The sequence below is a fragment of the Jatropha curcas genome, chromosome 11 (assembly GCF_041381405.1).
Source record: "Jatropha curcas cultivar XTBG-Jc1 chromosome 11, XTBG_Jcur_1.0, whole genome shotgun sequence".
Lineage (NCBI taxonomy): Eukaryota > Viridiplantae > Streptophyta > Magnoliopsida > Malpighiales > Euphorbiaceae > Jatropha > Jatropha curcas.
Window position 1 is genome coordinate 8,992,244 of NC_143161.1, and position 27,454 is coordinate 9,019,697.

Below are 27,454 nucleotides of genomic sequence, written 5' to 3' on the forward strand. Positions count from 1 at the left end.
ACTCCATCAGGCAAGTTCTGATGCCAGTCGACTGCTTTTCTGGTCTCACCCGCCACCGCCGCCGCCGCCGCTGGTCAGCACCGCACTGCAGGTAAGTTCTTCTTTTTCTTTTTTTTTTTTTGTTAATATTTTTTTGTATTTACAGTTGTAACATGAATTTTATTGTTTTTTTAATTTTTTTGCATTTATATTTTATGTCGATTATGAAAAATCTCAATCAATTGATGAGAAAAAACTGCAACAATATGATGGAATACGTTCCATGATTCATGGTATTTAAGTCTCTGATGATTGATTATGAAGTTTTTTTTCCTTGTAGATCTCTGAAGGTTTTTGATTTTATCATTTTTTTTTTTTTTGAATTTTTAGATGAGATATGATGAGTAATATTTGGTCCGTGTTTCTGATTTAACTGTGACTAATTACCATTTTAGCACACTCTGATCTCATTTTAATATATCAGATTTTAGAATTGTTTAAAAATATTGTTGTAGAATTTAATTTTTGTAAAGAAATTAATTATGGCAGAACTTTTTTAAGTTAGTCTTGTTTATTAGTTTTTTTTTTTTTTTTTTTTTTATGTGTGGCTTAAAATGTTGAGCTTCTGCTGTGATGAATTTATGAAATGATTCACATGTCAGACTTCAGAGATTTTCAATCAATGAGAAGAAATTTCATCTCTCTGAGCAGAAGTGAGTTCTCCCAAATTAAGAAAATAAGAGCTCTTTAAAATTGAGAATCATTGGGCTGGGATTTACATTCTTTAATTTAATTCACCATGGTCCAAATGGGAAAATATTTTAAAATCTAAAAAATGATCTTTAGACCTAGATGAGGCATTTTGAAGTTTTTTCTTATAAAATTTTTTTTATAAAATACGCACTTTTTAACTTTATTCAAACTTCTGAAAAAAAAAACAGTATTAACTGATCTGGACCCACATTAACCTCAATGTCACATTGCATCATTTATATTAACGTTTTTTTAAAAATAAATCGATATATTTTGGAAGACCTTTTCATTAACTGTGAAGTCAGAATGATATTAAAATGTTGCTTGACGAAGACGTTCAAAATTGATGATTTGAATTTTACAAGATACATATATTAAAAAAAAAAAAAGCTTATGATAGAATAATTTTCAAAATTGAGTTTTTATGTTTAAATTTGAGATAGGAATAAAGGTTAAATTTAAAAAGTGAAATTGAATTTTTTTAATTATTTTATAAATTTAAAAGTTAAATTGGCAGAAAATGTCAATTCTAAAATTTATAGTCTTGTTAAATAAATTCAGGACCAAATTAATCTTTGATTTAATTTATAAACTATAACGTGTGAATTCAATCAAACTCGAATCCAACAATCCCTTTTTTGTTTTTTTTGTCTAGATTAAAATTACAATCTAATCCTCATGACACCTTCTTCGATATATACAGGAAGCTAGCAAGAAAGAAACAGGTAATTACCAAGAAAACTAAAACTAAAAAATTCACAAAGCCAAACATAGCATTATACTCACTATATAAACCAAACCCCAACACATTTCTTTTCTCATCTTTCAAGCCAAAACAAAATATTTTCTCTCTATCCAAACAAGATGAGTGTACTAGAGATGTGGACTAATCTTGGCACTGCAATTGGGAGCCTAATGTTTGCTTATGCTATGTTTCAACAATACTTCCCTGATCAACTTCATGGCTACGCCAGAACATATTTGCAGAAATTGATAGGTTTTACCTCTCCTTATATTCACATCACCTTCCATGAATATACAGGTGAGCGTCTGAAGCGCAGCGAAGTCTATACCGCCATCCAAAGCTACCTTAGCGCCAACTCTTCTATGCGCGCCAAGCGGTTAAAGGCTGATGTTGTTAAAGATAACCAATCTGTTGTTCTTACTATGGACGATCATGAAGAAATTACTGATGACTTCAATGGAATCAAAATCTGGTGGTCTTCAAGGAAAAATACCCCCAAAACACAGTCTTTTTCCTTCTATCCTGACAAGGATGAGAGAAGATATTTTACTCTCACTGTCCATAGGCGTCATAGAGAAACCATTATGACGTCTTATATAGATCATGTTATTAAAGAAGGGAAAGCGATTTCTGTTAAGAATAGGCAGAGAAAGCTTTATACTAATAATCCAAGTAATGATTGGCATGGATGGAAAGCTACCAAATGGAGTCATGTGGTGTTTGAGCATCCTGCGAGTTTTGATACTTTGGCAATGGCGACAAAGATGAAAGAACAGATCAAGAACGATTTGATCAAGTTTACTAAAGGGAAAGATTATTACGCCAAGATTGGGAAAGCTTGGAAAAGAGGTTATTTGCTTTTTGGTCCACCAGGAACTGGCAAGTCGACGATGGTTGCTGCTATGGCTAATTTCTTGAATTATGATGTTTATGATCTTGAATTAACTAAAGTTAAGGATAACAGTGAGCTTAGAAAGTTATTGATTGAGACAACCAGTAAGTCCATTATTGTGATTGAGGATATTGATTGTTCTCTTGATCTTACTGGTCAAAGAAAGCCAAAGAAGGAGAAAGACGAAGATGATGAGAAGGGTGAAAATAACGATCCGATTTCTAAAAAGAAAAAGGAATTAGAAGAAGAAAAAGGCAAAAGTAGTAAGGTGACTCTATCTGGGCTTTTGAATTTCATTGATGGAATTTGGTCTGCTTGCAGCGGAGAAAAGATCATTGTGTTCACTACTAACTATGTGGAGAAACTTGATCCAGCTTTAATCAGAAGGGGAAGAATGGATAGGCATATAGAAATGTCTTACTGTTGTTTTGAAGCCTTTAAGGTTTTAGCTAACAATTATTTGGACATAGATTCTCACAAATTGTTTGTGAAAATTGAGAAACTGTTGGGGGAAGTGAAGATGACACCAGCTGACGTTGCAGAGAATTTGATGCCAAAATCAGTAGATGAAGATGAAGAGACTTGTTTAAAGAATTTGGTTGCTGCTCTTGAGGAGGCAAAGGAAGAGGAAGCAAGAAAGAAGGCTGAGGAAGAAGAGAAGTTAAAAGCAGAGCAAGAAGAGAAAGAGAAAGCTTGTAAAGAACAATGTTGAAGAAATCAAAGAAAATGACTTGAGTGAAAATGGGGAAAAAGGGGATTCTCTTTGAAGACTTCAACTGAGAAATAAAATTAGCAAAGCTTAAACATGACCGAATTGGGTATTTTATGTAGATTAGATCTTTAGATTTGTAAGAGTAAAGTGTTTCTATTTGATCATCAATGAGTTGAAAAATTAGGATTTGAAATTAATCAAATGAAAAATAGGAGTTAATAATTGTGTTCTATAAGCAAATTTATATTTTCACAGTCAAAAATCCTTTAAATCGTGTTATCTGTTGGACAGCTGTTTGCTCTCTAAACCACCGATCTTAATAAGTCTCAGCTTGATGATGCAGATGGCGGAGGCAGCGGCGGTTATGGATGTCCTGGTAGGTTACATTGGAAGTGAGACGATGAGAGAAGAATTAAATTACTTTTTTTCTTTTAAAAAAGAAAAATTACTTTTGTTTTTTTAATAAATGACGTATTAAATAGTTTACTTTTTCCCAACAAGAAGAAGGGGGAGTAGATTTTTCCCGACAAGAATAAACAAAATGAAGCATAAATCAAATAAAATCAAAATCACAGATTAATATCCAAAAGATATCAAATATTGTAAAACTCTATCTCGGTAATTTTCATTGTATTCTCCCTCCTTGATCTCTGTGTCTCCATCATCGTCGATCTCCCATCAGGCCTCATTTTTTCCCACAACAAGATGCTTCTCTTCTCTCATTGTCTTGTTCAAAATCATCCGAGTTATCGATCGGTGGAGACTTTTCAGCTATTTCACGAGAGATGATTTGTGCAGAAAATCATGATTATAGGAGATTTTGCTCTCTCTCTAGAATTCTCTACTTTCTAATCTTCCTTTTATCGGTAGAAAAAAATATAAAAATGTATGTTGTCTTTGTTTTGGTTGGTACAAAGAGAGACCCTCAGTAGGGGTGGCCATATTAGGGTTCCAGGAACTGGAACCGGAGCTTTGAACCGGTCTCGAACCGTAACCGGAACTGTGAGAACCGGAACCGGATATTTTCGGTTCGGTTTCATTTTCAGTTTTGTTCGAACCGCAAACCGGCTATTCCGCAAACCGGTCGGAGCCAGATGGAACCTCCGGTTCTCCGGCCGGTTAGAACCGCCGGTTCGAACCGATTCTCCAGCCGGTTAGAACCGACGGTTCGAGCCATTAGAAACTGTCAGTTTTTTTAAAAAAAAATTTATTGTGAAATCTCTTAATTACCCCTCCCAACAACTATAAATGGCTAGTTTCAAAAGTATTTTTGAAAAAAATAATTTTTTGGATTTATTATAAATACATTATTTCATTTCATTTACAAATTCCTCACAAAAAAATCTCTACTCTCTCTACACTATGCTACACTCTACTCTATATTATTCTTCTCTACTCTACAATCTCTCTTATTATTCTCTCTAATTTTTTTTTATTCAATTTTCCAAATTATATCTTATTATCATATAATAGCAAGTGGAGGAAACTCAAATTCTAGTAAGGGCAAGGGAAAGATTGGAGAAACACAATATCCATCTATCCCTACAAACGACTTCTTTGATTTCACTCCCAACCAATTTAATTTTGAGGAATATCCAAATAAAAATTTGGAAATTCCAACTCAAGAATCTGAATTTAATAATGAGCAATTACAAGAAGAGGAAGAGCAAGAGCAAGAGCAACGTGCACAAATTGTTGGAAGAGCAAGACAAAGTTCCGACATATTCGCCATTCATTTCATGAAAAAAATTCAAAGGTGAGAAAATGTTTGATGTAATTTGCAATTATTGTGGAAAATCTTATAAATTTAAACAAGCAGGCGACTATGGATCATTTTGGAAGCATTTGGAGACAAAACATCCAACAAAAATAGGAGTTGATCGGTCTCAAACACAAATTTCCGGGTACGCATCTTCTAACCTTTCTTTATTTAAATATTCTGAAAAAATACAAAAAGAAGAATTAGCAAAAATGATTTCTATGGAACATTTATCTTTTAGTTTTGGTGAAAAAGTAGGTTTTAATAATTATTGTCAAAAAGCTTTAAATCCTTCTGCTAAAAGAGTGACAAGAAATACTGTAAAACGAACTATTATTTCTTTATATAATAAAGGAAAAAAAGAGTTAGAGCTTTTATTTTCTCAAATGAAAATTCGTGTTTCAATTTGTTGTGATATTTGGAGTGATCATTGGCAAATGCATTCTTATATGGGCATTACATGTCATTGGATTGATGATGATTAGAAAATTCAAAAAAGAATTATTGCATTTCGTGCTTTTGATGATAAACATACTGCAAATAATATTTATAGAATAATTGTTTCAATTTTAGATGAATATAAGTTGACAAAAAAATTTTTTTCAATTTCATTTGATAATGCTTCTGCTAATACTAAATCAATTATTGAACTTAAAAATATTTGTGAACCAAATATTGGTGGAAAATTTTTTCATATAAGATGTGCATGCCATGTTTTAAATTTATGTGTACAAGATGGTTTAAAAATTCTTGAATCTTTTATTTCTCCAATTAAAAAAGCTATTTCATATTTATGGGGACATCCCCAAGTGATAAAAAGTTATGCTAAATTTTGTAAGGAAAATAATAAAAGACCAAAACGTTTTCCAAGGGATGTCCCAACTCGTTGGAATTCAACATATGAATTATTAAACGAGTCTTTTTCTTATAAAGAATTATTATGCTTTTTTGTTACTAATAATATTGAAGATATTAATTTACATCCACAAAATTGAGATATTTGTGCAAAAATTTTAGATATTTTAAAAATTTTTAATGATGCTACCTATAAATTTAGTGGGGTTTATTATCCCACATCTCATTTATTTTTACCTATGTGTATTAATATTGTTAGTGCACTCCAAGAATTTGAAAATGATTATATATTAAAAGATTGTGTTTTTTCAATGAAAAAAAAATGGTTATCTTATTTTAAAAATATACTACCCCTTTATCTTGTTGCTATTGTATTTGATCTTAGATGTAAAATTGATGTTTTATGTGAATATTTGACTATTTATTATGAAGTATTAAATCTTGAAATATGAGATAATGTTAATATAAATGTAGTATTGCATGAAGTTAAACAAAATATTATGCAATTATATAGTGAAGTTGTTCAATTTTCTAGTTCATCTACTTCTAATTCTTCTCAATCTAATATTCAACAATTTCCAACACAAAGGGTAAGTGGTGTTGGTGTTGCTGAACATGTTTTACTACAAAGACAAAAAAGACAAAGGGAATCCAGTTCTTTTTCTGAATTTGATAATTATCTAACCACTTCTTTTGAGTTTGGTGATGATTATGCAGATACTAATTTTCCAATTTTAGATTGGTTCGTCACGCCAATACTTTTTCAATACTTTCTTTAATTGCAAAATAAGTTTGAGCAGCTCCGGTCTCCACTGTTGCGGTTGAATAAACTTTTAGTCAAGGAGGAAACATACTTGATGAAATACGATCTCGTATGACACCCGATTCATTAGAAGTACAATCATGCGTGGATGATTGGAGCAAGGCCGAACTAAGAGCACAAGAAAATCTAAAAGAAAATGAAGATTTATATGATTTATACGATGGGTCCTCAACGGGAACATCAACCGGTGGTGCAAATAGCGAATAAGGTAAAATGGGTGAAATTGGTATAAGGTAAGTAAGAACTACGTGGGCTTTGATTCCTCTAAACCCCAAGAGGATACGTAGGCAACTTAATTTTTTTTTTTAAATTGTGTTCAAACTTTTTTAAACAAAAAATAAATTAGTTGAAGACTTTTTTTAAAAAAAAATAAATAAGTTCAAGTCTTTAAAAATATAAATTTAATTGAAGCATTTTTTAATTTTTTAGGTGTATTTTTTTTAGGTATAACTTTCACAAATATTTTAAATTTTGAAAACCGGTCTTGAAAATTTAAAATTTAAAATTATGCGATTTGCCAAAAAATCAGTCGGAAAATCGATCGGAACCGTCGGTTTGGAAACCGTCGACGAACCGGAACCGGAACCGTTCGGTTTCAAATCAGAACCGGAACCAAAAATTTTCAGTTCGGTTCCGGTTCCGTGGCCACTCCTAACCTTGAGTGATAATGGAGACTCGATAAAGGTTTGGTGTAAGAGAGAGAGAGAGAGAAGGGGTGGGGGTTCTCTGTAAAATGATGAGGAAGAGAGAATCATTTCAGACTTTCAGTAATTCATAAGGGTACTTTAGTATTTTCCCTAAGTATTTAACGGCACAATATGACTTTTTGGATGAAAGGACTTGTAGTCATCGATTTCAAACTCAGGGAAAAATTAAAATTACTTAAGATTTTGAATAAAATATTATTAAAATGAGTACTGAACTTGAACTAAGCTCTTGGACAATATCAAAACATCCCGTTTTAATTGAAACTCACCGTTTCAATCAGCAGAATAAGGCCATGCTTACATTTTCCAAAATAGAAGGAAAACTCAAACATTAAAATCTATATTTAGAAAAAAAAAAAAAGAAAAAAACATAACAAAAACCAAATTTGCCAATTTTTTTAGAAGAAACAAGAGATAGGCAAGCAAGCACCAAATCAATACTAGAACAAGCCAATTAATCAGGCAAATCTTCATCCATTAAGCTTAGAACTGTTGTAAAGTGGAAAAAGGTTAAAACTGCCGCCCGAAACTTGGACTAGATATTTGATTTGTCCATTTTTTTTTTAACTTTTCGGTCAAATGACTCCGTTACTTAATAGAGAAGGATAAAAAATCTCATGTGTTGAGTTGAAATCTATGCGGAACACACACGCAGTCAAAAGTAGGAAAAGAAAAATAATTTCAATTTTTTTAATTCATACGTATAGGTCATTGCAAAAGAGACTAAACCGTTAAAAGCCGAAATCCTTAATTTTCTATCCTAAACACTATCCCTGCAAAATTAAATTGTTAATCAATTATGTTATAATATTCCAAACAATATTCATACAAACCGTTTCATTTATTTATTTTTTTCCAAAATAGCTCGTTTTATGGGCTTCTCGGATGGAGTTGTTCCTTTTCTTTTTGATTTGGTTGAATTACATAAATAAGAAAAAAAAAAAAACAATTTGTTCCCATTGGTTTATTGATCAATTATTTTTTATGTTTTCAATATATGTGTATGGGAATGTTTCAATGAATTTTTTTGTGGAGGTGGAGCGAAAAGCAAATAATGTTTGTAGGTAACTCTTAAGTGATTTTGAAAAAGTGGAAATTATTGTTTTCCATGATTGAAAAAGTCTATAAAACCAACTCCGACAAGGCCCACTAGTCCAACCCACCCATTCATGATTCATGGGAGAATAGTACTCTCAATGTATGTAATTTTTAAATACATAAAATTTATGTAATTTTTAAATATACAATAGTATTACAAATTTATATTTCAATTATTTATCATTGGTTATTTAATTAAAATTTAACAATTTAAAAAAACTTTAAAATTCTAAATTCGTTAAATAAACACATATGATATTTAATTTTTTCAAAAGAATGAATTTAATATTATAATTAATGATTTTATTTTAATAATCTTTTTGAAAAAAAATATGAAATTGAAATGATTGAGTTTTAAAATTACACTAACATATTTAAAAATTTAAATACTAATAATTATTCTTATTGTAATTTCTGATATGTAAATTTTAGAAAATTATTTTTTTCCTATTGAGAATCATGATATATATTAAAAAAATCTCTATTATTTTATTGTTATTTATACTATTTTCATTAAAATAATTTTGACCACATATAATATATTTGCTTATGAAAATAATATTATATTTTAAAACACTCTTTTAAATTAAATTTATTTTTTATTTATCATATGAAAATCTATTTTCGTCTCTATGAAAAATCCTGATTCCTTCCACTGGCAGGATATCACATGATCCAAACCCATGTAATAATTCTAAAATGGTTGACTAAAGAGTCAATAGTCAATTGCTAAATGCCAATTTTTGGAGAATGTGAATGGCCATGCATTCAAATTGGCCCGTGTCGGTTTGTCGTATTAATTTCTTTTTTTTTTTTTTGTCGGTTGTTGTGTAATAATCAAAAAATTACTTTAAGTATAACAAACTCAAAATTTGCTTTTTATTTAAAAAGAATAATTATTTGTGAAAATATTTATTGTAATTAATTTAAATAAGAAAAATATTGAAAAAAACATTATTTATTATTCAAAAGGCTCAAAACTACTTATATTTTATAATAGAATAATTATCTAAAAGCGATTTATATTTTAGGATAAAAAGAGTATATAATTTTATGCATTAAAATCATATCATTAACCATAAGGAAAACTTTTGAAACCCTGTTTTATCAGTGTGAAAAAGAAGCCAACTTCAGAATCTAAGTTAGAAAATTTTAGTCACCTCTTTGTTTGTGGACCATATTAGAAAATTTCAAATTTAAGTTAATGGGTGAATTTTTTTTAAAAAAAATTAGTTTATTCTTATTGTTGAAATCTACGAAACAGTGAGTTGTAAAAGTAAAATTTCAATATTTGATTGGTACAGAAATGTTACAATTATAATAAAAAGCTTTTTTTATCAGTCATAAACTTTAACTATTGTTAGAGATGATATATATTGTCCAACCAATGAAGAAATTTAATGAAATTGATTATGCATTTTATAATGCAAAATGTAAATCATAATTATGCATTAATAAATATATATAAAAAGGGTGTCGTATAATTTAAATCATACAACATACAACAATATAACACAAATTTCTTCTCATTCAACTCGTATTATGCATTAATTTCTTCTCTTTCTCTTTCTCTTCTTGCTCTGCTTTCAATTTTTCCTCCTCAAGAGCAGCAATCAAATTCTTCAGACAAGTCTCTTCATCTTCATCTACTGATTTTGGCATCAAATTCTCTGCAACATCAGCTGGTGTCATTTTAACTTCCTCCAGCAATTTCTCAATTTTCACAAACAGTTCATGAGAATCAATGTCCAAATAATTCTTAGCTAAAACCTTAAAGGCTTCAAAACAACAGTAAGACATTTCTATATGCCTATCCATTCTTCCCCTTCTAATTAAAGCTGGATCAAGTTTCTCCACATAGTTAGTAGTAAACACTATAATTCTTTCTCCACCACAAGCAGACCAAATCCCATCAATGAAATTCAAAAGCCCAGATAGAGTCACCTTGCTCCTTTTACTTGCTTCTTCTTCTAATTCCTTTTTCTTTTTAGAAACCGGATCTTTATTCTTGTCTTTTTCATCATCTTCTTTCTCCTTCTTTGGCTTTCTTGGACCAGTAAGATCAAGAGAACAATCAATATCCTCAATCACAATAATAGACTTACTGGTCGTCTCAATCAATAACTTTCTAAGCTCACTGTTATCCTTCACTGTAGTTAATTCAAGATCATAAACATCATAATTCAAGAAATTAGCCATAGCAGCAATCATCGTTGACTTCCCAGTTCCTGGTGGACCATAAAGAAGATAACCTCTTTTCCAAGCTTTCCCAATCTTGGCATAATAATCTTTCCCTTTAGTGAACTTGATTAAATCGTTCTTGATCAGTTCTTTCAACTTTGTCGCCATTGCCAAACTGTTAAACGTCGCTGGATGCTCAAACACAACATGGCTCCATTTAGTACCTCTCCATCCATGCCAATCCTTGCTTGGATTATTAGTATAAAGCTTTCTTTGCCGATTTTTAACTGCAGTGGCCTTTCCTTCTTTAATAACATGATCTATATAAGACTTAATAATGATATCTCTATAACGTCTATGGACAGTGAGTTTGAAAAATCTTCTCTCATCCAATTCAGGATAGAAAGAAAATGATTTCGTTTGGGGATCGTTTTTGATTGAAGTCCACCAAATTTTAATTCCATGAAAATCATCAGTAACTTCTTCATGGTGATCCATTGTAACACAGACTTCCCATCTTTGACTACATCAGCTTTAAGTCGCTTGGCCCGCATTGATGAGTTGGTGCTAAGGTAGTTTTGAATGGCGGCGTAGACCTCGCTCCGTTGGAGGTCCTCTCCGGTATATTCATCAAAGATAATATGGATATATGGGTAGAAGATGCTAATAATCTTTTGGCTATAAGTATCAATATAGCTGCGAAGTTGACAAGGGAAGTACTGTTGAAACATAGCCCAAGCAAACATTAGGCCAGCAATTGCTGAACCTAGCTGAGTAAAACCCTCTGCTATGCCCATTTTTTTTTTCTCTTAAGAGTAAGAACTCTTGTTTTGATAGTGGAAATTGGCTGGATATTTAATAATGTTTAGAAAGACAGAGAAGTGTTTATATAATGAAGAAACTTGGGAAATAAGTTTTTTTCCTTGCAGGGTGAGCAAGTTACGCAATGTCGTTTTCATAGACTTAATTACACATGTGTGTAGAAAGACAGAGAAGTGTTTATATAATGAAGAAACTTGGGAAATAAGTTTTTTTTTTTCTTGCAGGGTGAGCAAGTTACGCAATGTCGTTTTCATTAGACTTAATTACACATGTGTTGTTCACATATGTACCAAATCAATCATAAATAGAATTTTGGTTCAAAACAGAATATTTTTCCACTAAAGAAACGAATTTTCACTCTTTTTGTTTGGAAAATTTACTTAAGTTTTTAGAAAATATGTAACGTCCCATTTTTCTGTGTCTAAAATAGTAAGTTACCGGTCTGTGAATAGTATCATCGGTCCAGGAATAAATATTATTTTGGTCCGAAAAAAATTATTAGATAGGGTTAATATTTTATATCACCTTTTTGGAGCATGCATGCATGGTTTTTATGGGTAGAAAGTGGGTAATGAATATTTTTGGAGAATTTTAGAGAATTAGTGAGTAGTGACTTAAGTTGTGATATTAATTAAGGAAATGAGGCAATAGTTGTATGGATTAAATTTGAAATGATGTTATATTAATTAAGAAAATTAGAGAAATTATTTTTATGGAGTAAATTTGAGAATTTTGTTGTGTTATATAGTATTTTGAAGGAATTTAATTTGGAGAATATTTGTAGCCATTAGATTAGATTTACATTCAATCCTAGCCATCCAATATTAGTAAAAAGACCAAACTACCCTTTTAGTCAACTCTATTATTTGAGCAATATTTTTCTTCCTCTTCCTCTCCATCTAACGTGAACTTCATCTTCTTCTCCTCCATTTCACCTTTAGCCTCTCTTTCTCTTCTCTTTGTTTTCTCCATTTTCTACTTGAATAATTCACCAAATTCACTCCATTTACCTTGAATAAAGTAAGAAAATCTAGAGATTAAAGCTTGAGAAGTGGTTTTGGGGATTAATTTCAAGGAATTTGGAGACTTCCTACTTAGGTGAAGTAAACTTCATTATTTTTGGATTTAGAGTTTTCTTTTAGCATATACATACTTAATCATGCTCCAACTTCTTCTTTTCTTTGTTTGCTTTGTTTTGATTTTGAGCTTATTACATGTAGAGGGTGGAGAGCCTTCTAACAAAGATAAAGGCAAGACCAAAGTTTAAGGAGCTTTGATCCAAGTTGTTTTGAAGGTTTGTTTTCATAAGCACACTTACCTTACTTCAATTTTTGATTTTGTGAAGTTTGTGCTACTTTGTGAAAATTTGGGGATTTGGTATGAAATGATTTGATTGTTGAAATTTGATTGTATAAATGTGTTCTTGAGTGTTTTCTAAGCTTACCTATATGTTGAATTTATGAAGAAAATATTTTTCTCTTCTTCTTCCAAGAGTGGCAGAATGTACCAGGGGAAAATGTGTTAATGGGTGTGTTTAAGGACTGTTTTTCTATTCGTTTTATTTTCCCTCTGTATTTGAGTTCTTCATGAAAGTTGTAGGTCTACTTCTTAGCTTTCCAACCCATCCTCTTGTTTCCAATTTAGATATATATAGCTCTATTTATGGCTAAAATACCTAAACTGACTCTGTTGTAACAGTAAGTAGATGGTTAGAGCTACTTAAAGACTATGACTTCACCATTGATTACCATCCAGGTAAAGCGAATGTGGTAGCAGATGCACTTAGCAGGAAGTCCTTGGTTGCTTTACGTGCTATGAATACTCGATTATCTGTAGCTAGTAATGGTGCACTTGTGGCAGAGCTTATGATTAGACCTAGCCTACTTCAACAAATTCGAGATGCACAAAAGGATGATGAGACTATTGCCTTGTGGAAAGACCTAACCAGAGAGGGAAGGAAAAAGAGATTTATGATTAAAGATGATGACTGCTTGTACTTTGGGGACAGACTTTGTGTGCCTAAAATTTTAGAGTTGAGACAGTGTATCTTAAAGGAAGCTCATAGTAGTCCTTATGCTATGCATCCTGGCAGTAATAAAATGTATCAGGATTTGAAATCACAGTATTGGTGGCCAGCGATGAAGAGGGATATCACAGATTATGTGTCGAGGTGTTTGACGTGCCAGCAAGTTAAAGCAGAGCACCAGTTTCCTTCTGGTTTGTTACACCCTGCTGTTATTCCAGAGTGGAAATGGGATAGGATTACAATGGATTTTGTGACTGGATTGCCTTTAACTCCTAAAAAGAAAGATGCTGTATGGGTAATAGTTACAGACTAACTAAGTCAGCACACTTTCTTCCTGTTAGGACCAACTTCACCATGGAGCAGTATGCAGAGCTTTATATAGATGAGATAGTGAGATTACATGGAGTTCCTTCATCCATCATTTCAGATAGAGATCCAAGATTTACTTCTAGATTTTGGAAGAAGCTACATGAGGCCCTGGGTACTAAGCTGAATTTCAGCACAGCTTTTCATCCTCAGACAGATGGTCAGTCAGAGCGGGTTATTCAGATTTTGGAGGATATGTTAAGAGCTTGTGTTATTGAGTTTGAGGGCATGTGGGAGAAGTACATTCGACTTGTCGAATTCGCTTATAATAACAGTTATCAGTCGAGTATTCAGATGGCCCCTTTTGAAGCGCTATATGGTAGGAGATGTAGGACTCCATTATGTTGGTCAGAATTGAGCGAGGGCAAGATGGTAGGTCAGGATTTGATTCAGGATACAAAAGAAAAGGTCAAAATTATCAGAGATAGATTGAGAGCAGCTTCAGATCGTCAAAAAGCTTATGCAGACTTGAAGAGGAGAGATATAGAGTATGCAGTGGGAGATAAGGTTTTCCTTAAGGTATCTCCGTGGAAAAAGATATTGAGATTTGGAAGAAAGGGTAAGCTTAGTCCTCGGTTCATTGGTCCATATGAGATCATTGAGCGTGTGGGTCCATTGGCCTAAAGACTAGCTTTACCACCAGACCTGGATAGGATACATAATGTTTTCCACGTATCTATGTTGAGGAGGTATCGGTCCGACCCATCACATGTGATAACAGTTGAATCTATTACTATTGATCCAGATTTAACTTATGAGGAAGAACCAGTGAAGATAGTTGCTAGGGAAATCAAGGAACTAAGGAATAAAAGAATTCCTTTGGTAAAGGTTCTTTGGAGAAACCATAAGACCGAAGAAGCTACATGGGAAAGTGAAGACATTACGAGACAACAACATCCTCAGTTGTTTAATTCAGGTGAATTTCGAGGATGAAATTCTTTAAGGGGGGAAGAACTGTAACGCCCCATTTTTCTGTGTCTAAAATAGTAAGTTACCGGTCTGTGAATAGTATCATCGGTCCGGGAATAAATATTATTTTGGTCCGAAAAAAATTATTAGATAGGGTTAATATTTTATATCACATTTTTGGAGCATGCATGCATGGTTTTTATGGGTAGAAAGTGGGTAATGAATATTTTTGGAGAATTTTAGAGAATTAGTGAGTAGTGACTTAAGGTGTGATATTAATTAAGGAAATGAGGCAATAGTTGTATGGATTAAATTTGAAATGGTGTTATATTAATTAAGAAAATTAGAGAAATTATTTTTATGGAGTAAATTTGAGAATTTTGTTGTGTTATATAGTATTTTGAAGGAATTTAATTTGGAGAATATTTGTAGCCATTAGATTAGATTTACATTCAATCCTAGCCATCCAATATTGGTAAAAAGACCAAACTACCCTTTTAGTCAACTCCATTATTTGAGCAATATTTTTCTTCCTCTTCCTCTCCATCTAACGTGAACTTCATCTTCTTCTCCTCCATTTCACCTTTAGCCTCTCTTTCTCTTCTCTTTGTTTTCTCCATTTTCTACTTGAATAATTCACCAAATTCACTCCATTTACCTTGAATAAAGTAAGAAAATCTAGAGATTAAAGCTTGAGAAGTGGTTTTGGGGATTAATTTCAAGGAATTTGGAGACTTCCTACTTAGGTGAAGTAAACTTCATTATTTTTGGATTTAGAGTTTTCTTTTAGCATATACATACTTAATCATGCTCCAACTTCTTCTTTTCTTTGCTTTCTTTGTTTTGATTTTGAGCTTATTACATGTAGAGGGTGGAGAGCCTTTTAACAAAGATAAAGGCAAGACCAAAGTTTAAGGAGCTTTGATCCAAGTTGTTTTGAAGGTTTGTGTTCATAAGCACACTTACCTTACTTCAATTTTTGATTTTGTGAAGTTTGTGCTACTTTGTGAAAAGTTGGGGATTTGGTATGAAATGATTTGATTGTTGAAATTTGATTGTATAAATGTGTTCTTGAGTGTTTTCTAAGCTTACCTATATGTTGAATTTATGAAGAAAATATTTTTCTCTTCTTCTTCCAAGAGTGGCAGAATGTACCAAGGGAAAATGTGTTAATGGGTGTGTTTAAGGACTGTTTTTCTATTCGTTTTATTTTCCCTCTGTATTTGAGTCCTTCATGAAAGTTGTAGGTCTACTTCTTAGCTTTCCAACCCATCCTCTTGTTTCCAATTTAGATAAATATAGCTCTACTTATGGCTAAAATACCTAAACTGACTCTGTTGTAACAGACCACATGCAGCAATAGATTGAGTGCCCAGTTTGACCATAATGGCAATATTAGGTGCTGAGTTATTCATGAGAGTTGTTGCCCTGTGTCTTGAGATTTCCCAGGTTTTTGATTGGGTTAATTTGAGTGTCTGGTTAGGGAGGAATTTGATAAACATTAGACTTTGGTTCTGCTGAATCCGGTCTGGACTATTAGTCTGTGTTCCTATCTTATTTTGCCTATCTGACAGATTGATCTGGGTTATGGTTCCTTCATAACAATTGTATAACTGTGTCTTAACTTTCTAATGAAACTAATTTCATTCAATTTGGAGATATATAACTCCAGTTATATATTAAAAACTCAGCAAAGGTCAAGATTGCTTTTATGCTGGAAATTTCCTATGTTAAGTAATATTGTTTAAGTATGAGAAGTTTCATGAATGAATTCAGTTTAAATTCAGTTTTCATTGTAGTTTTGTGAATACTAAATCACTTATAATTCATGATTTATAGGTTAAGACGGTGCCTCCGGCACCGAATGTGACATCCGCCGTCGAATCTCTCGGGACTGGGCGGCGGGTGTTACAAAATATTTTTTAAATAATTAATTTTCTTTAATTTCCAAAAAGAAACGAGAGTATTTTTCCACTAAAGAAATAAATTCCCACTCTCCTTGTTTGGAAAATTTACTTAACTTTTAGAAAATATTTTTAAAATAATTAATTTCTCTAATTTCCAATAGAGAAATAAATTCAACACTCTTCTTGATTGGAAAAATTACTTACCGTTTTAGAAAATGATGTTCTCTTTTTTTTTTTTTTTAATTAACTAGAGGCACAACCCATTAGATTAAAACTAAATTCTGTTCACGTGGGTTGATCCATTAAAGGATAAAGGGTACTCAATGAATGTTTAGGTTAAACTATATCTGAAAATAAAATTTTAAGTTATAAAAAATAATATATTTCAATAATTGACGACAGTAACTCAAATCTGTATCAAAAAATATAAATTTAAGGATTATCTAAAAAAAATAAAAAAAGGAAAGAATTGACCTCAGCACTGGCCGCCCCTCGAAGGAGAAAAGAGAGCAATGGTGATTGGCCTGGAAGAAGAGAGAACGACCTTTCAACAAGTATATATATTTTGTTATGATGAAATTTTAATTATTTTATTTATAATATTAAAAAACTCTTTCCCTTGTTAATAAAAAAATAATTTTTTTTCAAAAAAATAATAAATAAAATGAGAAAGAAACAGTTCAACAATCTTTATACCTACTACCTAGCTATAAGAACAATTAACTAAGACTTTTCAATGCTTAATTTTTTAATGATGCCATGAAATAAACAATATTAAAATACCAAAAGATGTAAGAGATGTTCAGATTTCTCAAAGTTCAAAATGGGCCCATATAAATATCTAAGCTTCAAAGAGTCCTTAATTCAGGTTTAGGACGTATAGACAACGCAGGAAATCCTGAAGAAGAGACAGGGATTTAAGGTGAAGAAGAGGATTGAAAAATAATAGAAACAAATTAAGAAAAAGGAGGGAAAACGGAAATACTGCTGCAAATTATAATAATTATTTCAAAGACGAAAGTAAGTTCAACACGTTTCCAAAACTTTTCTATAATATTTAGATTTCAATTTACGTGTTAGGTCATTTTTAATTGCCTAACATGAACAAGGCGTCACCATCTTCTTTGGAAACTTCATTTTCTTTGATCCATTCCAGCAGGTTCTCACTGGTTCAAGCCACTTTGGACTGATTTCAATTTTAAAACCAAAAATTGAAACTGAATGAATCCTTTTGATTCAAAATCAAAACTTGTAAATTGATTTCAATCCAATCAAAATCAATTCTATTTAAGATTATTTAGAAAATAAATTTAATGTTCTTTAGGAAATAAATAACTGAAAATATTTATTTTTATCCTAGAAAATATATCTCCTTGTCGCATTAATTTTCTTTTTATTTTTTCCTTGTTTCGTAATTATTTTCCATTTTTTATAGGCTCAATACATAAATTCACTCATATATTTTTTACGAAAAATCTTGTGACTCCTTAACTTTTACTTGGACTTATTGAACACTTCAACTTATAAAATTACCCCTATTAAACACTTTAATTGACCTATTGAACAATTAAATTTATAAAATTAGATAAATTAAACACTTATTGGATAGTTGAAAAATGTTAAAATTATTGTTTCAAAAGTTATATTAACCACGTATCAAATCAATATTAAACCTTCAAAATTTGTTCTAGCATGATGAGAGTGAAAGTTCAGATATTCAACCATTTTTTACAAAAGCGGCTAATTGCATGCATTCATTAATCTAATTCTATACACCCGGTCAATAGTTAGTTGCTATTTAAAATATTTTCACTTCTTATTACTATATTATTATTTTTTTTTCCCTAGTAGAAAGATACCAATTAATATTTTATTTGCATAAATTATTAGCATTAAAATTATTAAATATAACCAACTACCAATTGGTCCATTGGGATGAGACGCTGGATCTCTTAAGCAACGTACCCTCATAATAGACTTCTGAAAAAGCTTGAATCCAGATCAATAAAAAAAAATATTAAATATACATACTCAATATAAATAAGTTATATGATAAAAGAGAATTTTAAGGGCGGAGTAAATTTATGCAAGAAGGAAGCCAACTTAAGAATTTCTGAAAGAACTTGGAAATCAAGGCTTCTATTAGAAGATTTTAAATTTAAATTACAAGAAAATTATAAATATATATATAAACAATTAAACAATACTTCAAAAAAACATGTCAAGTAACACTTTCCAGAAAAATAATTTTCAACTTTTATTAAACAAATTCATAGCACTTTTTTACTCTTAAAACCTTTGAAACATGTGAATGGAGAGGATTTGGGTTGTGTTTGGTACAAGCAAACATGTAATTACAAAGACACTTTAGAAGATATTATTGATACTGAATTCACAATCATACTAATGCTTAATTACATCAAATCCCTATTTACAGTGACTATGCAAATATTTAGAAAGACTCCTAATTATTCAATCCAGATTTACAATCAGATTGCAATCATAACACTATATAAACAATCACACAATATAAAAACCACAACCCTAGCCATCATCAACATGGAGAAACTCATCACCTTATTCCTTTCCATTTTCAGTGAAGCCATTTTCTTTGGGTTCTTTAACTAATGCTACATCAGAATCTTTCTCTTTCTCTTTCTCTTCTTGCTCTGCCTTCAACTTTGCTTCTTGCTCTGCTTTCAATTTTGCCTCCTCAAGACTTGCAATCAAATTCTTCAGACAAGTCTCTTCATCTTCATCTACTGATTTTGGCATCAAATTCTCTGCCACATCCGCTGGTGTCATTTTAATTTCCTTCATCAAATTCTCAATTTTCGCAAACAATTCATGGGAATCTACATCCAGATAATTCTTAGCTAAAACCTTAAAAGCTTCAAAGCAGCAATAAGACATTTCTATATGCTTATCCATTCTTCCCCTTCTAACTAAAGCCGGATCAAGTTTCTCCACATAATTAGTAGTAAAAATAATAATTCTCTCTCCACCACAAGCAGACCAAATCCCATCAATGACATTCAAAAGCCCAGATAGAGTCACCTTACTACTTGTTTCTTCCTCTAATTCCTTTCGCTTTTTAGAAATCGGATCGTCTTCATCATCATCTTTCACTTTCTTTGGCTTTCTTTGACCAGTAAGGTCAAGAGAACAATCAATATCCTCTATTACAATAATAGACTTACTGGTAGTTTCAATCAATAACTTCCGAAGCTCACTGTTATCTTTAATGGTAGTTAATTCAATATCATAAATATCATAATTCAATAAATTAGCCATAGCAGCAATCATAGTGGACTTTCCAGTTCCTGGTGGACCATAAAGAAGATAACCTCTTTTCCAAGCTTTCCCAATCTTGGCATAATAATCTTTCCCTTTACTAAACTTGATCAGATCATTCTTTATCTGTTCTTTCATCTTTATACCCATGGCCAAACTGTCAAACGACGCAGGATGCTCAAACACGACATGGCTCCATTTAGCACCTCTCCATCCGTACCAATTCTTGCTTGGATTATTAGTATAAAGCTTTCTTTGCCGATTTCTAACTGCAGTGGCCTTCCCTTCCTTAATAATATGATCTATGTAAGACTTAATAATGATATCTCTATATCGTCTATGGACAGTGAGTTTGAAATACCTGCTTTCATCCAATTCCGGATAGAAAGTAAACTGCTTCGTTTTGGTATCATTTTTTATTGAAGTCCACCAAACTTTAATTCCATTAAAATCATCAGAGATTTGTTCATTGTGATCCATTGTAAGTAACACAGACTTCCCATCTTTGACTACATCAGCTTTAAGCCGCTTGGCGCGCATTGATGAGTTGGTGCTAAGGTAGTTTTGAATGGCGGCGTAGACCTCGCTGCGTCGAAGGTCTTCGCCGGTATATTCATCAAAGATGATATGGATATATGGGTAGAAGATGCCAATAATCTTTTGGCTATATGTATCAATATAGCTGCGAAGTTCATAAGGGAAGTATTGCTGAAACACAGCCCAAGCAAACATTAGGCCAGCAATTGCTGAGCCTAACTGAGCAAATAGCTCTGTTATGATCATTTTTTTGGGTCTTAAGGACAGTAGTTTCTTTTTTTGGAGTAGAAGTTGGTAGTGTGTTTAATGATGTTTAGATAGATAGGGATTCTGAAACACTTGTGTGGAGCTTTTTATATAGGGAAAAAACTCGGGAATGAAGTGTGTTTGCTTGGTAAAGAAGGTAGGTAAACACTTGTTCATTTCTTGGAATTTTCCAAGAATGATTAAATAAATAATTTGTTGCTCTTCCACTTGTTTCAGAAAATAATTTATATTCTTAGTGATTGTTGAGTAAAATTAATTGTCTTAGTGGCTGTTAGCGTCTTATTAAACATTAAAACGAGTAATATATCACAAATCATTATTTCAAACTCTAAACACTAGTATAAATACTACACATTAAAATGAGTAATGTACCACAATTCATTGTTTCAAACTCTAAATACTAGTATAAATGTTACACCGCTGAACACTGTAAATAATAGAGGTAATTATTAAAAGCTACATCAATAAAAAAAAAAAACATTTTTAGTGACCGACTTTACGACCGACGTTATGCAGTCGCTAATTAGCCATAGAAATGCGACCGCCAGCCATAGAAATTTCTCGTGAAACCTTTGGTAAACTATCACTAGCGACTGAAGTGAAATTCGTCGCTCTATTTCGCGCCTAGAATTGGCACCAACCAATGTTACAAAATAGCAACCGACGTATATTTTGTCGCTATATTTGCTGCCAACTATTGGCAGGAATTATTAGGGACAGATTAGCAACGAGTGTGCGATTGCTGCGATGCCCAAAATTCCATTGTAATTAGAGACCGATTAATGATTATTTTTTTTTATTAGTGACGGTGCTTTTTTGCCGCGTCAATTAAAATAGCGACCAATTGTTTTATTTTAGCGACTGATCTGGTCAGCCGCTAAAGTTTTAGGGCGATTTAGTCGCCTCCTCTCTCGCGTGAGACTAATTTCAGTCTTACGCCTCTCTCTCTCTCTCTCTCTCTCTCTCTCTCTCTCTCTCTCTCTCTCTCTCTCTCTCTCTCTCTCTCTCTCTCTCTCTGTGTGTGTGTGTAGCCTCTCTCCCTCTGTCTCACTCCGTCAAGCAAGTTCTGACGCCAGTCGACTACTTTTCTGGTCTCACCCGCCGCCGCTGTTGGGCAACACCGCACTGCAGGTAAGTTCTTCTTTTTTTATTTTTTTTATTTTTGTTAATATTTTTTTGTATTTACAGCTATAACATGATTTTTATTATTTTTTTAATTTTTTTGCATTTATATTTTATGTCGATTATGATTGTTAAATGTTTTTTTTTTATTGAAGATGGATTTTTTTGGTTATTTTTCTATTTTGTTGATTGTTGACAGTTAGTATTGGTTTGTAGTTTGATATATGTTATTTTTGTTGATTCTAGCTAGTTTCTAATTAATCTCAGTTTGATAGTTTTTAGTTTTTTGATTAGTTTATTATTTTTTAGTTAATTTCTTTGAATGTTAATTAGTTTGTCATTTGTTAGTTAATTATTTTGTCATTTTTTTTTTTGTTATTTGTCATTTGTTTGACTGTTTTAGATTAAAACACTTAATGGTTATTATGAACAAATTTATTTAATTAGGTTAGTTTATTAATTAGGTTAGCTTAATTAGTTTGTTAATTAGGTTAGTTTTTTTAATTAATTGATTTGTCAATTTTGTTAATTATATAATTGGTGTATGAATCTATGCATATGTTACTTTTTCGCATTATCTTAGTTTGTTAATTACGTTAATTAGTTTGTTAAGTAGGTTATTTGTTAATTAGGTTAGTTTGTTAATTATATCCGTTTGTTAATTAGGTTAGTTTTTTAATGAATTAGTTTATCAATTTTGTTAATTAGTTTTTGAATTACCGATACAAAGAGTTGAAGATTTAACGGAACGATTGGCTGATGAATATGAGACATATGTTGAGATTGGTATGTCAAATAAAGATGATGAAGCGAAGCCCCATGTCTTAGGTACTTCAAAACAAGGAGGAGGAGGAAAAGATGAATAAGACGAAGAAGAATGAGACAAAGAATATTAAAATAGTTAGTATTATCTTAATTCTTAAAATTCAAAACCTTAAGCATAGTTACTATATTGTATAAACTCAAAACTTAAACATTTATGTTTAGTCTTGAAACTTTTGTAATATTTGTGTCAATTATTATGTTGTATTGTAGATCACCTTGTTCGGGTTCAAATGGATACAGGCATGGGGTCGAGGACTCTGCATGAAGGGGATGAGCTCGAGGTATTCGAGGGCGAGGTGGTTGTGCCAAAACACGTGACGCTCATAAAGTCACACAACCTCCCTTGCCTCCACTACCTTCTATCCCTTCTTTAATTAATTAAATAATTGATGCAATAACTATTAAAGAAAAATAGATTAATAATACCAACAAGGTGTTAGTTGAGGTGGTTAGCGCCTTTAATTCCCATAAGGTTTGATCCCCGGTTACACTAAATACAGAAAACCTTGTATAATAAATTTGTCAAAATTCCAAAAATATTTTTCTCCTTTAAAAAGTATTCTTTTTCTTTTGTAATAATTTTTTTTTGAAAATAATTTAGTTTTCTCTTTAATCATAAAAATATTTTTTTTGATTTATTTTTGTGAGTATCATAAATATCAAAATTTTAAAACCTTTTATCAGAAATTATTTTTTGATAATAAAAGGATACAATGCCGGGATTAGTTTGTAGTTTTTTTTTTTTTTTTTTTTCATTTGCCGCTTTGTATCTGCAAACCCTAAAAATATATATTTTTTACAATGTGAGAAGACAACTTACTTCCACACGCATGCTTTTTTTTTTTTTAATAATAAAATATGGAGAATGGGGTAGGTCAGCAGTAGTCTCCAATTTTTTTTTTACTGAAGCTTATTTTAGAAAGGCCAAAAAGAATAAAATTATCTAGTTAAATATTTTTATTTATTGGTAGGCTTAATGAACTAAATACAACATGAGTAATTTGATCGTAGATCGAATTTGGATTGAATTCTATAACATGAATCCTATTTGACAAGAGAATTAATATCCATATACATATTCACTTCACAATTAATTGGATTGAATTGGATCGGGTTAAAAGTGAATATAATGACCAAAAAGAAAAGCTTATTTAACAAGAAAGAAAAAATTAATCGGACAGTATTGACATATAATGCAGTTCATTAATATTGAGAGCGCATAAAATTATTCTTAAATAGTGTTCCCTTTAACTCATCAAATTATTAAAAATTCTTGTGATCGAGAGAACTAAAATTTGATATCTCGCTCTCTTCTCTCTCTTTATTTTAAATTTACTCTCTTCTTATTTAATTTATTATTAATTAATAAATAAAGTTTTTATATTATAATATAAAAAAAAAAACTACTTCCTCAAATTCATTTAATATACACAACTGAAATCACTGAGCAATTAAGAAATGAAAGTTTTTCTATTTAACTGAATTTTTTTTCATTTTTTTCCTTGATTTGCCCTCAACATTGCATTAAGTACGTCATTCTTTTTTTAAAGTCAAATATCTCATGTTGGCTTCATCTATTATGTTATTTAATGACTTTAACCCAAAATTAATATATCCAATACAAAAAATGACCATATGAGCAATGATTTAAAATCCCCTCCTACTTTTTGCTTTTGGAGGAAAATTTACACTGAATTGTTAATCTTAAAAATATGCATATTTAGTAATTAAAATATAGAGAAACATTTTATTTCAGAGCCAAAGTTTTTAGAACCTCAGCTGTCTCCTCAATTTCTCCACAAACATATAAATAACAACACTTCACATCTATTTTTATATATATATATATATCAACATGTGAGAGAGAGAAAAAAAAAAAGTTTTACTTCTATAACTTCATCACGTACGTTGGATCTTAAAGCCCTACATCTTAATTCCCCCTTTAGTCTTGAAAATATTCACTCCTCGTCACAAAGATTTATGGACTTGACTTCATATGAAAATAAAGCCCATAACATGAAAATTTCGTATACTTTTTTTTTTTCTAAATGGAAAGAAAAAGGGATGATAGTTTTGCATTAGTAGCCTAAGTACATTTAATGTATTAAATGTATTTTGTCTGCCATTTTTTTTTTTTTTTTGTTATTTTCACATATTAATGAAATAAAGCAAGCTAAATAAAGGGCAAAATGAACTTTACTTTTACTTTATTTCAAATATAATAAATTTGTCTATTTAAATGAATTAGATTGTAATTTTATAAACTAATTTTTTATAAAAAATAAATTAAATGAGTAACTTTAAAATTATAAAATAATAATGAATGTTCTAATCAATGACATAACAATAACGATGTCGTCAATCGTCATGACAACATATATAGTGTTAGGATCTTCATTTTTCTAAACCAAAAATTTCCATGCCACTTACATTAAAATACATTTGACCGTAGAAAATTTGTCTAGCTCTATGTTAAAAAAGGATTTTGCCTAATTTGTCTTTTACTGAAAAAAGTAAAATATTAAGAAAGAGATATAATAATAATTAATTATTAATTAATGTATATCTATAATATAATATATATAAAAATACAAATGGTGGACATTGAGTTCCTAAAACCTCTCTACTAAGTTTATGAATTGAAAAAAATATCATTACTAATTCTATTTTAATTATGATGTCAAAACATTATTTTATTATATTAATATTATAAATTTAATCATATTCTAATTAGGTATTTGTCCTATTATATCACTATATATGTTTAGTTTTAATTGCTTTTAACTATTAAGAATTTGTTACTTTTGACTATCAAGAATTATCACATCAAGCTTTGCTAATTTGAAAATATTGAGTTTGCAATCATGTCTTCTTATAGATTATTTTTGCTGTAAGTATAATTTTAACTCTCAATCTATTTAAAAAAATAGATTATTTTTACTTATAGTTCTTATAATTTAGATCTATAGATTTTATAGATTAATTATAATCTTTTAATAATCATGAATAATTATAAGCTTACAAGCTTTGCCTCTTAAATAAGCTTATCATAAAATATCAGAAAGAAATAGACTCTCTAATTAGAAAAATTTTAATTATTTATCGATTAAAATTATATAATAATTTTTAATTAGATTGATTATATTAGTTTCCTTAATCATATTATTTTTATTAATTAACAAATCTTGTTCCATTATTTTTCTAAGAGTTGACAAACGTTCTACAAACTTGTTAGCAACGGATTTCCGTTTCTAAAGTTATAACAAAAATTATTTTTTCCACTGCTGAGAGTTGGTTCTGCAGACAGATTAGAAACGGAATATTTATCCGTTGCTAAAAATGTAACCAAAATTCAGTTCCATTTTCACTGCATGTCGCTTCTCCGCCACATCTTTAGTATGTTTGCGCTTCCTTTTCTCTTTTGTTCCTCCCTTTATTTTATATTTTATTAATAAAAATTTAAATGTTTATCTCGATTGTAAGATTAATATAATATCTTTTATTTTTTATTTTTTTAGTCTTAAGTATTTTAATGGAAGTAAGATAACCATGAGAATTTTAATATTGAAATTATAATATAATAAATCATAATTTTTTTGTGTATAGAAATTTCAAATTATGTGTGTGTATGTGTGTGGGCGCGCGCGCTTCCGCGAACGTGAGAGAGAATATTGAGTTCTAAACGCCCCTGCAAACTTTTAATTTTAATTAGAATAATTTAGTCTTATTCTAATTAGAAAACCCTTAATTTTATTAGTTGATTAATTAAAAATATCCTTAAAAATAATTTAGTCCTATTCTAATTAGAAAATTTTAAAATTCTTATACGTTTATGTCACGACCCATTTCCATGGGCCGGACCGGCACTAGGGCCCAGGTAAGCTTAAGGCCCCCGAGGCCCGTAGTAAGCCTGAAACACTACAAATTTGCTATCTCAATATAATTTTAAACATTTACAAATTTCACTATATTTAATAAAACAGGCTCACAGAATTATTCCATCTATAATAATACACAACTTAAAAGTATACAAATTCTATAACTGCGGAGTTCATTGACGGATGTATACATATAAGTCTTCGGACATTTATCTATTTAATTGATCAATACGAAAATTAGCGAATTTCTTTTTTTATAGTGAAGAGCAGAGTTATAGCTGGGATTTAGAAAATGCTACTTCCTGAAAGATTTAAACAAAAGAGATGTGAGTTTATTAATAAATAATAATTATTGCACAACACAAGCATTCACACCATTGTATAAATATATCAACCTAGTCATCCGACTAGATATATGCTCACACAGCCAGTCACACAAATGGCATATCACCAGCACTCACAATTATTAACATCTTCATATAATCACATCACGTGGAAATTAGTCAGTGGAGTCACCGAACCCCCGATGAGCCGTCCTCCCGCATGGCTCATCCTCTCACATGTGCACCAGGGAGCCGATCCCCCATACTGGCCGACCGGTCTAATCCTCACTTGACCAGCCCTCTCATTTTTCTTTCCATTCTCTCTTTTCTTTTCCATACCAACAGGAGGCAACCCGGTCGTCTCCATCAAATCTAGATCATCAGGCGCTCACAACAGGAGGCCACCCTGCGGGCTGCGATCAAATCTAGATTATCCGGTGCGCCCAATAAAGAAGCCAACCTGTGGTTAACAGTAACGGTAACAGTAAGTGCACACGGGGGCGCCGATCTCCCATTTACCCGGCTAACAGAAACAGAATCAGGATCCATATAACAGAAATCAGAATCAGGATCCGTATAACAGAAACAGTCTCACAAACCCATGGTGACCCACTTCATCCCAATTCCACACAAACAAAGCACAGCAATATCACAACACAATAAATCAAACATTG

At 31.1% G+C, this 27,454-nt stretch overlaps 3 protein-coding genes, 1 long non-coding RNA gene and 3 other non-coding genes across 8 annotated transcripts; 5 read left to right on the forward strand and 2 right to left on the reverse strand.

Annotated features, from left to right (window-relative positions):
• Nucleotides 1–215: 215 nt before the first annotated feature.
• LOC119370643 (small nucleolar RNA Z199) lies at nucleotides 216–293 on the forward strand. The gene has a single exon (XR_005178203.2). It is a non-coding gene; the product is annotated as a small nucleolar RNA Z199 (small nucleolar RNA).
• Nucleotides 294–371: 78 nt separating this feature from the next.
• On the forward strand, nucleotides 372–448 carry LOC149492520 (small nucleolar RNA SNORD18). Its single transcript, XR_016319029.1, has one exon. It is a non-coding gene; the product is annotated as a small nucleolar RNA SNORD18 (small nucleolar RNA).
• Nucleotides 449–601: 153 nt separating this feature from the next.
• LOC119370646 (small nucleolar RNA R64/Z200 family) lies at nucleotides 602–693 on the forward strand. The gene has a single exon (XR_005178206.2). It is a non-coding gene; the product is annotated as a small nucleolar RNA R64/Z200 family (small nucleolar RNA).
• Nucleotides 694–1,484: 791 nt separating this feature from the next.
• Nucleotides 1,485–3,303, forward strand: LOC105650246 (AAA-ATPase ASD, mitochondrial). The gene is given in 2 exon segments (XM_037639217.2): nucleotides 1,485–3,062; nucleotides 3,064–3,303. Coding segments are annotated over 2 exon segments (1,539 nt in total). The 5' UTR covers nucleotides 1,485–1,596; the 3' UTR covers nucleotides 3,137–3,303.
• A 6,437-nt stretch (nucleotides 3,304–9,740) lies between these two features.
• Nucleotides 9,741–11,424, reverse strand: LOC105643218 (AAA-ATPase ASD, mitochondrial). The gene is given in 2 exon segments (XM_037639216.2): nucleotides 9,741–11,010; nucleotides 11,013–11,424. Coding segments are annotated over 2 exon segments (1,446 nt in total). The 5' UTR covers nucleotides 11,302–11,424; the 3' UTR covers nucleotides 9,741–9,853.
• Nucleotides 11,425–18,824: 7,400 nt separating this feature from the next.
• LOC105643199 (AAA-ATPase ASD, mitochondrial) lies at nucleotides 18,825–20,691 on the reverse strand. Its single transcript, XM_037639220.2, has one exon. It carries the CDS (start codon nucleotides 20,609–20,611, stop codon nucleotides 19,112–19,114), a length of 1,500 nt encoding a protein of 499 aa, XP_037495148.2. The 5' UTR covers nucleotides 20,612–20,691; the 3' UTR covers nucleotides 18,825–19,111.
• Nucleotides 20,692–20,847: 156 nt separating this feature from the next.
• LOC119370639 (uncharacterized) lies at nucleotides 20,848–23,058 on the forward strand. Of its 2 annotated transcripts, none has more exons than XR_005178199.2 (3): nucleotides 20,848–21,763; nucleotides 22,463–22,654; nucleotides 22,790–23,058. It is a non-coding gene; the product is annotated as an uncharacterized LOC119370639 (long non-coding RNA). The 2 variants fall into 2 exon arrangements; XR_005178198.2 differs by having other exon boundaries at nucleotides 20,851–21,763; nucleotides 22,485–22,654.
• The last annotated feature ends 4,396 nt before the right edge of the window (nucleotides 23,059–27,454 follow it).